This window comes from Haliaeetus albicilla, chromosome 1 (genome assembly GCF_947461875.1).
Source record: "Haliaeetus albicilla chromosome 1, bHalAlb1.1, whole genome shotgun sequence".
In the NCBI taxonomy this organism is placed as follows: Eukaryota; Metazoa; Chordata; class Aves; order Accipitriformes; family Accipitridae; genus Haliaeetus; species Haliaeetus albicilla.
In genome coordinates, this window is record NC_091483.1 from 29631659 (window position 1) to 29644273 (window position 12615).

A 12615-nucleotide genomic window follows, 5' to 3' on the forward strand; every position below is an offset into this window, starting at 1 on the left:
ACTACTGAAAAAAATTGTACTGTGTAAAACTTCTTTACATGTGTCCTTCTTTTTCCTTTTTAGACACATAGAATCCAGCTCAATTAAAAGGTGAATTCGTTGTCTGGCCATTTAGAAAGTCTGTGTTGTAGCCGCCTCTGATTGTACATACCAACAAAACTACAAAAGATTTTGACTGAAACTAGGAAGTTCTTAAAAGCAGCCTTAACTTTACAGACAGACCTACATCATCCTCTTGCTATCGATAGGCTGCTCAGCTGCCTGAGGTCAAACATATATACAACAAAGTTCCGCTTTGACGTGTATTCAAATTAAGCATACAATTAAGTATACAGTATATTTTTTTAATTTTTACTTTTTATTCCAAACAGGAGATTTTGAGATTGTATAATTGTGTTTAAAATGCATAAAAAACATACATTCAGAACAAATAAGGATATGACCTACAAACTGCTCAAGTAGGCAACCTAGAAAAACCCTGTGTCAGTGTTGTGCATGATGTATCTTGATCAAAGGTTATGGTGAGTTTAATCTTGCCTTATTTTATCTATCTAAAAACTAAGCTGGCTGCACATTGCCAGCTGAAAGAGATGTATGTGTCCAGAGGGCTATTTATTCCATCTGCCTTGGACACGTATCTTGAATTGGAATGAGCTGACCTATGGAAGTCCATTGACTACTGAAGGATCCTATTTTAGGACTTCTAAAATTAGGCCCTGACTATAAATTGAAAGAAAAAAGAAAGAGTCCTTTTTCAGAAGCATAGCTGAATTAAATTTAATCAAGAATATTATTTCAAATACCTGCAATTAATGTGAAAGAATACAGGAAAAGAACAGTGTTCAATTAAGCCTGGACTAAAGTAATCATTTTTAATGGAGCAGTATCATCAGGAACACTAGGTAAAACTGAGCTTTATTATTCTCATTTTTAAAAAACTCTTCTGAGAAAGATGGAGTTGCCGATAGCTATGAGCCCTAAGGCACAACTGGCTGAGAATTGATGTAAAGTAAAAAAACAGACAGACAAAACTAAACACCTTGAATTTTTCATGCACATTTTTTGTGAACTGCAACGCCTGATGCAAGATAAATGTCTGTACTTGCATCTTATGTGAAAACTGAGCTTGGATAAAAACGCTCAGGATACTGAGTCGTCTTGAAAGTTTTACACTAGTGTGCAAATGCAGGACTTACTGCAGCCATTCTGTGTTGACTATACAGGCAAATTTAGGGTGGCTCTTCCTAGGGAGAATAAATAGTCTTCTACAATGCAGAGCTCTAGAAGATCTACCTGCAAAAATATTTATTTGGGATTCAGTATAGCCCACAGAACTGTATGTTTGGCTTGTCAGTGGTAGATAAGTTTCCTGAGGATGTAGGATGGAGGGTTTTAGTTAGTGACTAAGAGATCAATACCATGATCCATAATGTTAATGATAAAGTATTGCCTATCTTGAAAACATACCTAACTTTTGCTGTAAGGGTTCTTGCTTATTTCACTGAAAACCAGCAAAGGTATTGATCACCTTTTAGGACTCATGAAAAATGTTGAGGGATGGGAATTCCTCAGTAACAAAAAGGTTGAGGAATAGAAATTGGGGTAAGGCTATTCCATACGGATGAATGATGTGTGATAGAAATATTGATAATTGAGTAATGACTTGACAATTTTCTTTTATGGCTCTTGCCTGGAGTACCCATTCTAGAGCAGGTAAAAATGTATGAAGGGCCTTTACAGAAGCAGCACACCAGTTCAATATTCAATATAAAGTCTCATAGGAATGTGGCAGGTGACATAATATTTCAGAGTTTTTAGGTACAATCCTGACACCTAAGAATAGGCTGATTCATTAGGGCATGTCTTCTAACCAATGTGTGCTCTTTTGAGATGATAAGGTAGGATATGACTTACTTAGCTTGTAGGGGTATTGTCTGTTCTGCCTTGAATTTGCTGGAAGGATATTAAATGTGTCAAAGCTGATGTGGCTCAGATTTTGGTGAGGCACCTGGAATGGAAGGTGGCTGGAGAAGGGTCCATGGTACGTGTCAGCATTAGGGCTTCCCAAGACATCCACTGTGGACACAAATGTAAATTCAAGCATTGCTACTAAATAAAGCTGGGAAAATATACCAGGCAAACATGGATATTCAGGGAGAGACCTGACCTGTCACATGTGAAATTCCTTAACTTAATTGTAATCACATTGGAGAAAGGGATCAGTCAATATCTAGAGGCACTTTCAGATGGCAGTGCAGTACAAAATAGTATGAACCAAGGATGTAGAACAACCAACATTCCCCATATGCTCCACATCTCTTCCAAAAGCTGCTGTTGGTTAACAGAGCTGTTATCTGCTGCTTCAACTGGATGTACCTCCTGCCTGTAGATTTTCATAACATATCTTGAGTGCGTCTCTTGCACAAGATGAGCTACCTACCTTGAAGATGTGTGGGATTTCATGGCATGGATTAATTGGACTCCATAACTTCAGTCACTTTTGAGATGACCCTAGTTTGTGTCTGCAGCATTCCTCTGGACATCCTGAATTTCCAAAGCCTTCTCTGTAAAGGCTTTGAGGATTCCTAGCCTTCAACGTCAGAGGATGGTGACTGTACTATATCTAGTGACCGAGCACCAAAATCATCCCACGACAAAGGAAAAAACCTTGTTCTCGTTCAGCTAATAGATTTGCCTCAGTCATTGGAATACACGTGAAGTTCAGCACCTGATGAGACAGCCCACTGTGGTCCTAGGATATGGACCTGGAAAATCCAGTGGTCTTCTGAAATGATGTGGTTGGATGACAATATCTTCATCACTGCTTTCCATGAATCTCCAAATGCTGGGACTGCTTAATTGTTATGCCTCACACATCAAACCATAGATGTGGCTGTGGTACAATGGGACAAATCTGGAGCTGGGGCAGAGGATTATTCCCTTTTGGTTTCTGTTATGTTGAGCACATCTGAGCATGGACCATGGCATTTAAGGAGGTAAGAAATATTTGGGGGGTTTACCTCATTAGCACCCAACCTAGGGGAATTTATCCCTGCCAGGCGGCATGGTTCCATAGTGGGCCATGGGGTTTCTCAACATGTGTTGATAGTTTCATCTCTCTCTCATTTTGTCTAGGATCCAGGTGGATGCCTCTAGGAGTAGGTGAAGAAGCTGGGTCTCTAGGTTAGGCACTCTGTCACTGAAAATTCTCTTCCCTCCTCCTCTCACTTGCAAGATAAGCAATGCAGGTCAGCGAAGAGCAGTCTGTTGTCATGCTGTGCGCTTGAAGCAGTAAGAGTGGGTGTTCCTACTAATGTGAGGATATGATATTGATTATTTCTTTTTCCTATTATGAGCTGTACTTTCAGTGTCTTATTTTTTTTTCCCTGCAGGTAGAAAACCTAGAAGCTGCTTCATAGAAAAGGGTCCCCTCACAACAGAGAGATAGATCAAGTACCTGCTTCCCTCTCGTTCTGTTTCTCATTTTCTGATACCCTTTTTTTTAAACTTTGTATTGTGTAATGGCCTGAAGTTGTGTTTTCTTTCTTCACAGAAACTGAAGAATAAACTTTCTCAGCTTTTTGCAGCTCAAGGCTGGATTCTGTTTGTGTTTACTCGCACCACAAAGATCTGACTGCACACTCTTCCAGCTGAGACTTTTGGGCAAAATATTACATAGCGTATGCTTCCTTCTGTATTTCTAATTCAGTCTGTGAGCTGTGCATATTTGCAAGGGTTTTTAAAGCTGTCTCTTACTGTCAGAGACCGCTGAGGGTCAGGTGATGTTTTCATCTGTGGAGCATTTGCAAACTTTGCAGGCTGCAGCTTTCTGAGATGTTCCTCTGTTGGGGGAGCCACCTCCCACCCTTTGCTGGCCATTCAGCAGCAGTTGTCTTCCTATCCTTCACCTGAATATTTCCATACACGCTCTCTCTGCTGTGGTGTATTGTGCAGATCCTTCTGTCCTGATGACAGTGACGAGGAGCAGTTTGCAGGGGCATGGGTGAAGTGCGTGGCTGGGGAGCACTGCAGCATGTCACAGGTGCTGGACCCACTGGCCCACACCAAACCCAGCCAGCACATCCAGGTGCTGGGTCCCGCTCAATGCTGTTCTCCAGCATCTGTAATGCACCTCTCTTTCTTTTAGTTCAGCATGGTAAAAGTAGACATTTAGATTTCTGTGTCTGCAGAGATAGTTTTATACTTTTCTAAAAAATAGGTTTCTGCAATCATATTCTATGAAAAACTTGCTTTAATTCTTTGGTCCAAACCAGATTGCCGCTTATGAGCAATTTCTCAGCAGCAGATATTACAGTGAAATAACAGTGCAACTCATTTTTTCTTACAGACAATGTAATCTGAGATGCAGTACAACCTGTTTTTTATGTCAAAGACTATTTTTTGTACCCTTTTTTGTCCAGCTTTTGCAATAACATCGAAGAGGGCTTTGCCCAGGTCAAAGACTTTCTGTATTCATGGTGATACAACCTGTTAACTGTCTTTTATATCATGTTCTGCAGTGTATGTGTATTCTGAATAATATATTCAGATTCTGAATCAAATGGAGGGGGGGAGGAAATTACAGTGAGATTAATACAATAGCCTTTCATAGAGGTGAGACAAAGAAATGTTTGTTTCAGTGTTTCAAAAGTGATTTTATACAATCTGTAATTTCAGCTGATTATGTGCTCATATACTGGCATCAGGATGCAACATTGATAGTCAGAAATTAGTATATTTGTGACAGTGAAAAATCAAATCAAATGCTGCACAAGTGAAATTTTAATTAGGAAGAAAACCTTGTGTTTTCACTGAAGTGCTATTACTTTCCTGGTTAAACATTTAACTTTGCAGAGCCCTCAGTATCTGTGTACTCAGTCTACTTCCCATGCACTTAAAACAAATATGTTGAAGGATCAAGAGTTATGAATACAAAATTTTTCCTATTACATCTTTCTTATCCTCATCCCTTTGAAGCATGACCACATTTTAGAGGAGGATGTATGCAGTGTGTATTGGATTGGGCCCAGTGCCTAGACTGCTAATTTGCTTGGGTGAATCGGCAATCAGGGCTCCAGCAGAAGTGTTTGAGGGGTGCCACATGGGAGGCTGTGCATATGAAAGACCAGTGCTGTATTACGGTAGTTGCTAGAGCACCTTCTCTTTTAATATTGAAGCTAAGAAGCTATGATCTGAGCCAGCTGTACCTGCTCAGATCCTGGATCTATGTAGCCCCAAATCCTGTCACTGAGGGTGGCTAGCATGAGATGTGAAGGGAAGGATAGCAAACAGGGAAGGAGTCCAGTAATATGTCCTCCACCATAGCCTTTCAGCAGTCTGTGGCTTGGAGACGTCTTGAATTAGAGGTTGTATCTTTGGTGCTTCATAGTTCTCAGTGGCTTTTACTTCCATGAATTTGTCTTATCCTCTGTGGCACCAACAGCCTCCTGCAACAATAAGTTAGTTTAACTACAGATCTGTCTATATTATATGACAGTAATGTTTAGAGACTTCATGGTGCCTATGTCTTTGTGTTTACAATCCAATTTCAGACAAAAATCAACAAACAGGTGCAACATTGGAGGATGAGAGGGAGAAAAAAGGTTTTAATGGAAGGGTTTGCTTGTCAGCTAAAACTTCCATGTCAGTATCAATCTGATTTCATTTTCCAAATATTCTGCCTAAGGCCTCTTTCTCAAACTGTGCATCATTTCTTTCAGTTTTTGTAGAAGTGCGTGATATATATGAGGTTGGCTTCTCACTGCCCTCTGCCAATCTATCTGAGCCCACAACTCCTCCTCCATCAGGAGAGGTGTCACAAGGCAGGACCACAGGTAAAGGGGGTCACGTTGCACTTGCAACTCTGCAGTTGACAGCGCTTTGTTAACTGCACCAAATACTTTCTTCCAGTTCCCTTCGTCTCCCCCTTTCTGCAGTTCACTTATTTACTTATCAAAGTAGACAAATGTGCACTGAATTTTCAACCTGTTATCAGAAAATTATTGCCATAGTACCTATCAAATTGGATCAACCAATACCTTTATGCAAGATGCTATATAACTATATTGTGAGAAGCTGATGGCTCAAGTCTCTCTTGATACCTTCCAACTCCTAGTGTACAACACTAGAGCTTGTCTGTCATCCTCCCCTAAATGCATAATCCATTATCAACAAAAGCCCATTTTTCACTGATCATGTTGTCCAACAGTTTTGCTCTTGTTGGTATATTTTGCATAACTATACCCTTTCTCTCTTGAGGAGAGCCTTCAAAGCATGCAGGTAATCTATCTAGACAGGTTGAGCACCGCCACTGCTCTGCGTACTTTTTCCATCTGCAAACACAGTTCAGTGTGAAATAATTTCTTCAGTAGATTAAAATGTCATCTGTTCTAATGAAATACTAAACACAAGTATTTGTTTTTCATTTCCCTTATGGGAAGCAAGGTCTTATCCATTGTTTTTAGTGGGTAATGGTTTGGGGGCAAGTTTGGTTTTTTGCAGTCTTGGAATTTGTTTCTGTCAGTTACGGCTATTCTGAGATCAATAAAAATGTCTTCCCACTTGCAACTAACCTGAATGTTCTTCCTAATTTGCTCTTTGTGTTGCAGCTGGATATTTAGCACAACATCAAACTGCTAAGCCATTACACTCCAAAACTGTTCTAGACACCTCTCTGTGCAGTCTCAAGGCGCACTGTAGCCCTGTATCTAAACCCATGTGTTACCCTTATTACTCTTGAACAGAGAGCATCTGTGTGACCATTTCTTCTCCAGTATATCATCATTCTCTCTTCATCACTGAATTGTTAGTTGCCACTAATGATTGCAGACCCTATAATGCAAATATCTTCAGACACATTTGCAACCATGGAGTAGAGGTAACTTGGTTTTCTTTCAGAATTCTTGCAGGCTCCTGCTTTCTTGGGAGTCCAGTGGCAAAGCAATGCAGAGCATTCCTGCCTGTGTCGAACCCTCATCGGGCAATCGCTGATATTATGGCAGGATGTTGACCCCAGCAATAGTTTGTGGCAGTTCACTCTTTCAAGGGATTTATGTGTATAGCACCAGGAAATCTAGATAGGGCATGTGAGTGTCTATCAGTCAGTGCTGCAGTGTCAGGGTCTGCAGTAAGGCAAATTCACCTCTCCTGTCCCGACCACTGCTGTCGACAGGTACCACTCAACCAGTCTGCCTCCTGCAGCCAGCACTGCCTCACCAATTTCATACTCTGATCCAAAGCCTATTGACATCAATGGGAAGTTATCCAGGGAGCTATGCTGGCTCTGGAGCCTCTCCTTAGACATGTTATTTTCCTGTGGTGCAAAGTATCAGTCTTCCGTGTAAGTCTGCCTAATTTCTAGCGTAGGCAGAGCAACCAGCTGAGAGTGGAACTGATAACAAAGTATTGATATTTATTACAACTATTGAATATTATCTTCTCCATGGTAATATATTTCTCAATGAAATTCTCCTACGCCTTTTTTAAACAATCGTGCCAATTTCCCCCTTTCATGCCTTATTAAATCTTGTATTTCTGTATATTGAACAAGGAAGGTAAAGACATGCAGAAGGAAGAAATAATAAAGGAAGAAAGAAATAAAAATAAATTTAAAAAGAAATGAGATTTCTTGAAAATCTCATTCCTTTGTTAGTACAAAACTATACAATATTTGCACTGGTTCACTTTATTTTTGCTTTTCAAAACAAGATTTTTATCTCACAAAAACTTTTCACCTACCAAAAAATGTATAAATCTTGTTGAAATGTTTCATTTTTTTCTACCAGAAACTTGTGCTTGCCTTTTCTTTAAAAAATTATATTATGAATTATTGAAGAAGTTGCTGAAGGCCTTTTTAAATGAAATATAACGTCATCAGAAGTTCTGAAGTTCTCTAACTTAGCAACAACTTATAATGGTTTTGAAATAATTTTATCCAAAATTGAACACTTGGGAAGCGAACAGCATTCCAGCACATTATTGTTGAATGATTTCTCATTGAACCCTATTAGATACCAAGCTTTCTACTCATCTCCAAAAGGCTGCACTAAATTAAAGAGCACTTTTTGCTGCCAGGAAAAGCTATCTGAAAACCATTGAAGAGTCTTTTCTGTTTTCTTCAGGAGTGCAACTATTTAATTTAACTTCTAATTATTTAAATGCCTAATCAGTTAATTTGTTATAATCCTAATATGTATTACAATTTTCAACCCCAGGCTGTAGATCATATGCAAGCTTTTTAATACATACTCACTTTTACTTGAATGTAATACAACTTTTCCCTTTCTTGCCTTTTGTGTGTGGTTCAGACATTAAATTGTCTCCCACAGGTGAGCAGAGAGGCAGGAGGCAGTTTCCTGGATGCGTTTGGGTTTCCCCACCTTCACGCCTGTTTACATGGGGCTCTGCCTAGTCTGGGGATACCATTCCCTTTTCACCTCCGTGTACGAATCTCTGACACAAAGAAATCTCACTGCCATTCCTGGGACATGCATTTGGAAATAGGACAACTATAAACACGTCCTCATCTGGAGGCTTATTTGTCTGCCTATACCTGCTGGCAGCGGCTCCGCTTCTCCAGGGAAGGAGGAGTGAGGTCTGTAATCCCTGACTGAAGTTATTATATGCTCATTTTCCTGCTTTGGAGGAACTGAGCTGCTGTCAGTGATATCGTCAAAAATTAATTTTATAGTTGTATCTTTTTCTTTTTATAATTTCATGTTCTAATCATAGTTACAAATTAATTAAAGTCTTACGCCTTTTCTAACCCCTTGAGAATTGCCTTGGAAATACTTTGTGGTAGTAACCCACCATTTGAGAGCAAAACATAGGGGAAATAATCTATAAAATGTGGAGAAAGTAGTAAAAATCTGTTGTGTGGACAATTTTTGCTGGTTAAGTAAATCTGACAAGGAGACTGGCTAGTTTGTATAGTGGTCGGTGATGTGTTCTTGCTAGACTCATTTGTCCTTTTGTCTTTGCATGTTTAACTGATGCAAATATATTTTCTGTTTCTTAGGAGAGCACTCATCTCAGGGGAAGAATAAAACTCGGCAACTCTTTACACCTCAGCAATAAATATGTAAGTTTATTGCTTTTGTCTTACGTCCTGTAACATTAGCGTTTGTTAGTCTCAGTAATACTTTTTAGTCTCAGTATTGTGCCTAAACAAAAGGGTTAAAAATGCAAACCAGAAAGAGCAATGACTTCAGTTGGCAGCAGCCTCAAGGAGAAATGGCTTAAACAAAGCTCAGCTTGAGGACACCATCACGAACAGAGTCCCAGGCAAACCGAGGGACTGAAAAAGCTGTCACCTCACAGAGGTAGACCTTTATGGGCATAGCATTTGGCTTTAACTGTTCAGCATTTCCTGTTTGTAATAAGAGATTTTTAAAGGTAGTTACCTATATAAAAAGGAACTTGGTACCCAGAAGTGTTCAGCTCCATTGGTTTCGTGAAAAATCTGTGTCCATTCCACATCATGCAAAAGGAAGCGCTTTCATTGAGGTGGTTTATTATGGCTTGAAATCCTTCGTGGCTAACATGCACAACTGGCAGGTGTTGTACTTTTATGTGTGCAAGGGCAGAGACCATCAGAGCACCCCTGAAACCCACCATTTGTGAGGAGGGTGCTGCATTTTTCTTCATGTACGAAGCTTTCTCAGGCAGCGCAATCTCCGATTCCCATGGAATTGCTTCTCTCATTTGTGGGGAAGTGGGGTTCTTTGCTGAGGGTGGGAGAAGGAAGCAGCTGCGGGAAAGGGGTCGGCTGTGGGAAGGGCCCTGTGTGACCAGGGTAGTGTAGGGAGATAGAGAAGGTTGGCCTGAGGAACTAGATGTCACAGCATATGTGGGATGGACCGGACAGAGGCAGCTATGTTGGGCCAAGATGAAGCCCAGCCTTCCACCATCATTGTAGGATGAAGCCCCTCTAGAATAGGTCCCATTGCCCTCCACTGAGAGAGATCTGGTTGACCAGAAATGTGGAGAGACCCTTTTGCAAAACATCTTTGATATTTTTGGCCTATTCTCATTTCCCTCAGGACGTACAAACTGAGCTTTCCTGATGCCAACACTAAGGACAAAATAACCTTCTTTGTCCCTTGAATTAGAGCAGCAGAATGCAATTTTGCCTACATTACTGAAAACCCAGAGGGGGTTCTGTTTGTGCAGATGCAGGCCAATGTCCTGGACAATGGATTTACTCCTTATTGTGTATCCTGTGTTGGATTTACTCTATGTCATCTATTTCAGCTTACTCTTACACTCCTGAACAACCTTACATGGAATAATAATCTTTAGATACTGTTGTCGTTTCAGATGTGAAGCAGCCTGTTTTATCACAATATGCAGGAACATCCCACCAAAGTTGCAGTTTTGCAGGAAATGTGGAGCAGCTGAAGCTTTTTACCAAGCAGGACACTTGCATTAATGACCAGCTCTTGACTTCTAAATCTCAAGTGTCTCCTGTTCCTTCTGGAATGACACGTAATTTTTTGATGGCTTAATAACTGGTATATCATATGTATTTATTATTTTCACATAGAGTAAAAACAGGAAAACATTCAAAAAGGTTGAAGAGAATGTAAAAATCAGGTGATGTTTGCATAGTAGTTGCTAAAAATGTTTTCTGCACATACAGGGAGAAATATGTTAGCACACTTTGCTGAACTTATGGTAGGTAGGGTTCTTTTAATTGTATGTAGCAAAATGCAAACAGGGCCTGACCCTTGAAACAGTACTGCACAAATTGCCACTATGAAAATTAATTCAGTGATTTCCATGAGACTCCTCACTGTAGCACACATTTCGCTTGTCATAAAAGTTTACAGCATGGGATGCCTGGGTGAAATGCTAAAGTGTGTGCTTTTTCTGTGAAGGGGGGAATATACCTTGCACTGAGGTTCTTTGAAGTTCTGTAAATTACTGAATATGATTCTTGTAATGTAGCAGGCAACATAGTTTATTTTCACCTGTTCCTTGGCTAATTGCATTTTGTGTGCTATAAATACGTCTCCTACATAGCCTGGGGCGCACAGTGGGGATCAGCAAGATAAGCAATTTTACAGATCAACCTTCTTCCCTCTGTTCCGAGTAATGCATGGGATTCCTGTGGGTTATTGAATAACTCTGGAAGTTTAGAGTGTTTCAAGTGCTAATTACAGACTCTCTTAATTTGTACAGAGCTGGCAATTCAAAAATATCAAGTAATGCTTCTACCTGCATGTATCCTGCTTTTCTAGAACTATAAATGTTTGAAAATTATATTACGTTGAGCATCTGCTCAGTCTCAATCCACTGACTCTGGTAGCATGCCAAGAACCTCCATTGTTTTATTGGCAATTGGAAAAAAGACAACTGGCAGGACCAAGAGCCAGGACAATGATCTAAGTTTTGATACCTATTGATACAATGCTTTTGAGGAACTTCTCTCTCCAATTTCCCTCTCTGGAATAATAAAACTTACCTAGCAGTATGGTAGGAGGTTGAGCAGATTTGTTAGTTCATGTTTATACACGAAGCTGGAAAGTGTTCATTTCCCTGTGCTTGACCATTGCTCTTATTTCCACTTTGATGGGTCTAATAATCCTCTGTCTTAGGGACACCAAGGGAAACTTTTGATGAAGCTCTGTAAAAGGTGGGGAACCAACAAGGTCTTCCATCCTGCAGCTGAACTTATGTGGTTCATTCAGGTATTCCTGGATTACTTGGGTTGCTCAGGAGCAGAGGAGTCTTGGATGCCTACTTTGGAAAGGTCAAGCCATGTACAATATGCTAGTTGGCACCTGCAGCTATTCAAATTCCTGATTGCTGAAGTTTCCTATGAAAAAAGCAATCATTGTGGATTTTCATGTTGATTTAAAAAAAAAAAGTATTTTGCAGCATTTTGCATCATATTGAAAGTACAGTAGAAAAAAGCAGAGAAAGATTGTGAAATATATATATGTTTGTGATAAATTTGTTCAGAAACTACCATGGTGTGTCAAGAAAAAAAAATTTAACTGCCTATTAAAAGTTATTCTCTTTATTAAGCGGCTCTTCTTTTTCTCTTTGCAGAAATGCAATCCATTACTGATACCTAGTACAACTATTGTTCATTACTTTGCATTCCCATAGCACAGAGTGACCTGAACTCTTTGGTGAGCCTAGAGGGCAGACCTTAGATATTCTGGGCATGGTGGTGGCAGAGGGAGCATGAGACCTTGCAGAAGGCATGCTAGTGGTGGCAAGTGGAGTACAGAAAACTCCTCCTCATTACAAGAGTTGATGTGAGAGAGCAGGGCTCACTGCAAATCTTGGTACTAGAAAAGTGAAAAACGCCACAACGGGGGAAGATGTTTGGGCTTATCATGATAAGGGGCATGGCAGACAACCAAGCTCTCATCAGAAAGCTGGGAAACGTATCTCAAAGTGACTGGCTTGTGTGACTGTATGTGTGAAGCAAAAGAGATGGGTTCAGTGGAGAGCAGAAATGAAGAACCTGTGATCCTCTCAACCCCTGAGGCGACAGAGCTTGTGGTAAAGGGAAATGTATGAACTTCCATCCTTGTGAAGGATCAGGAGGGAACTGATGTTTATATGAAGGAGAGAAGACAGATTTGCTTGAAGGATATCTGT

At 40.2% G+C, this 12615-nt stretch overlaps 1 protein-coding gene across 6 annotated transcripts in view; it reads left to right on the forward strand.

Moving 5' to 3' along the window:
• The window catches only part of EMCN (endomucin), a 56969-nt gene extending 44944 nt beyond the window's left edge, over positions 1-12025 (forward strand). For 2 of the 6 annotated variants that reach the window (XM_069783847.1, XM_069783839.1), the window contains exon 11: positions 5721-9010. In XM_069783847.1, coding sequence (XP_069639948.1) covers positions 5721-5887 — 167 coding nt within the window. In that variant the 3' untranslated portion in view covers positions 5888-9010. The other 4 variants (XR_011324732.1, XR_011324731.1, XM_009929152.2 and 1 more) reach the window with 4 other exon arrangements.
• The last annotated feature ends 590 nt before the right edge of the window (positions 12026-12615 follow it).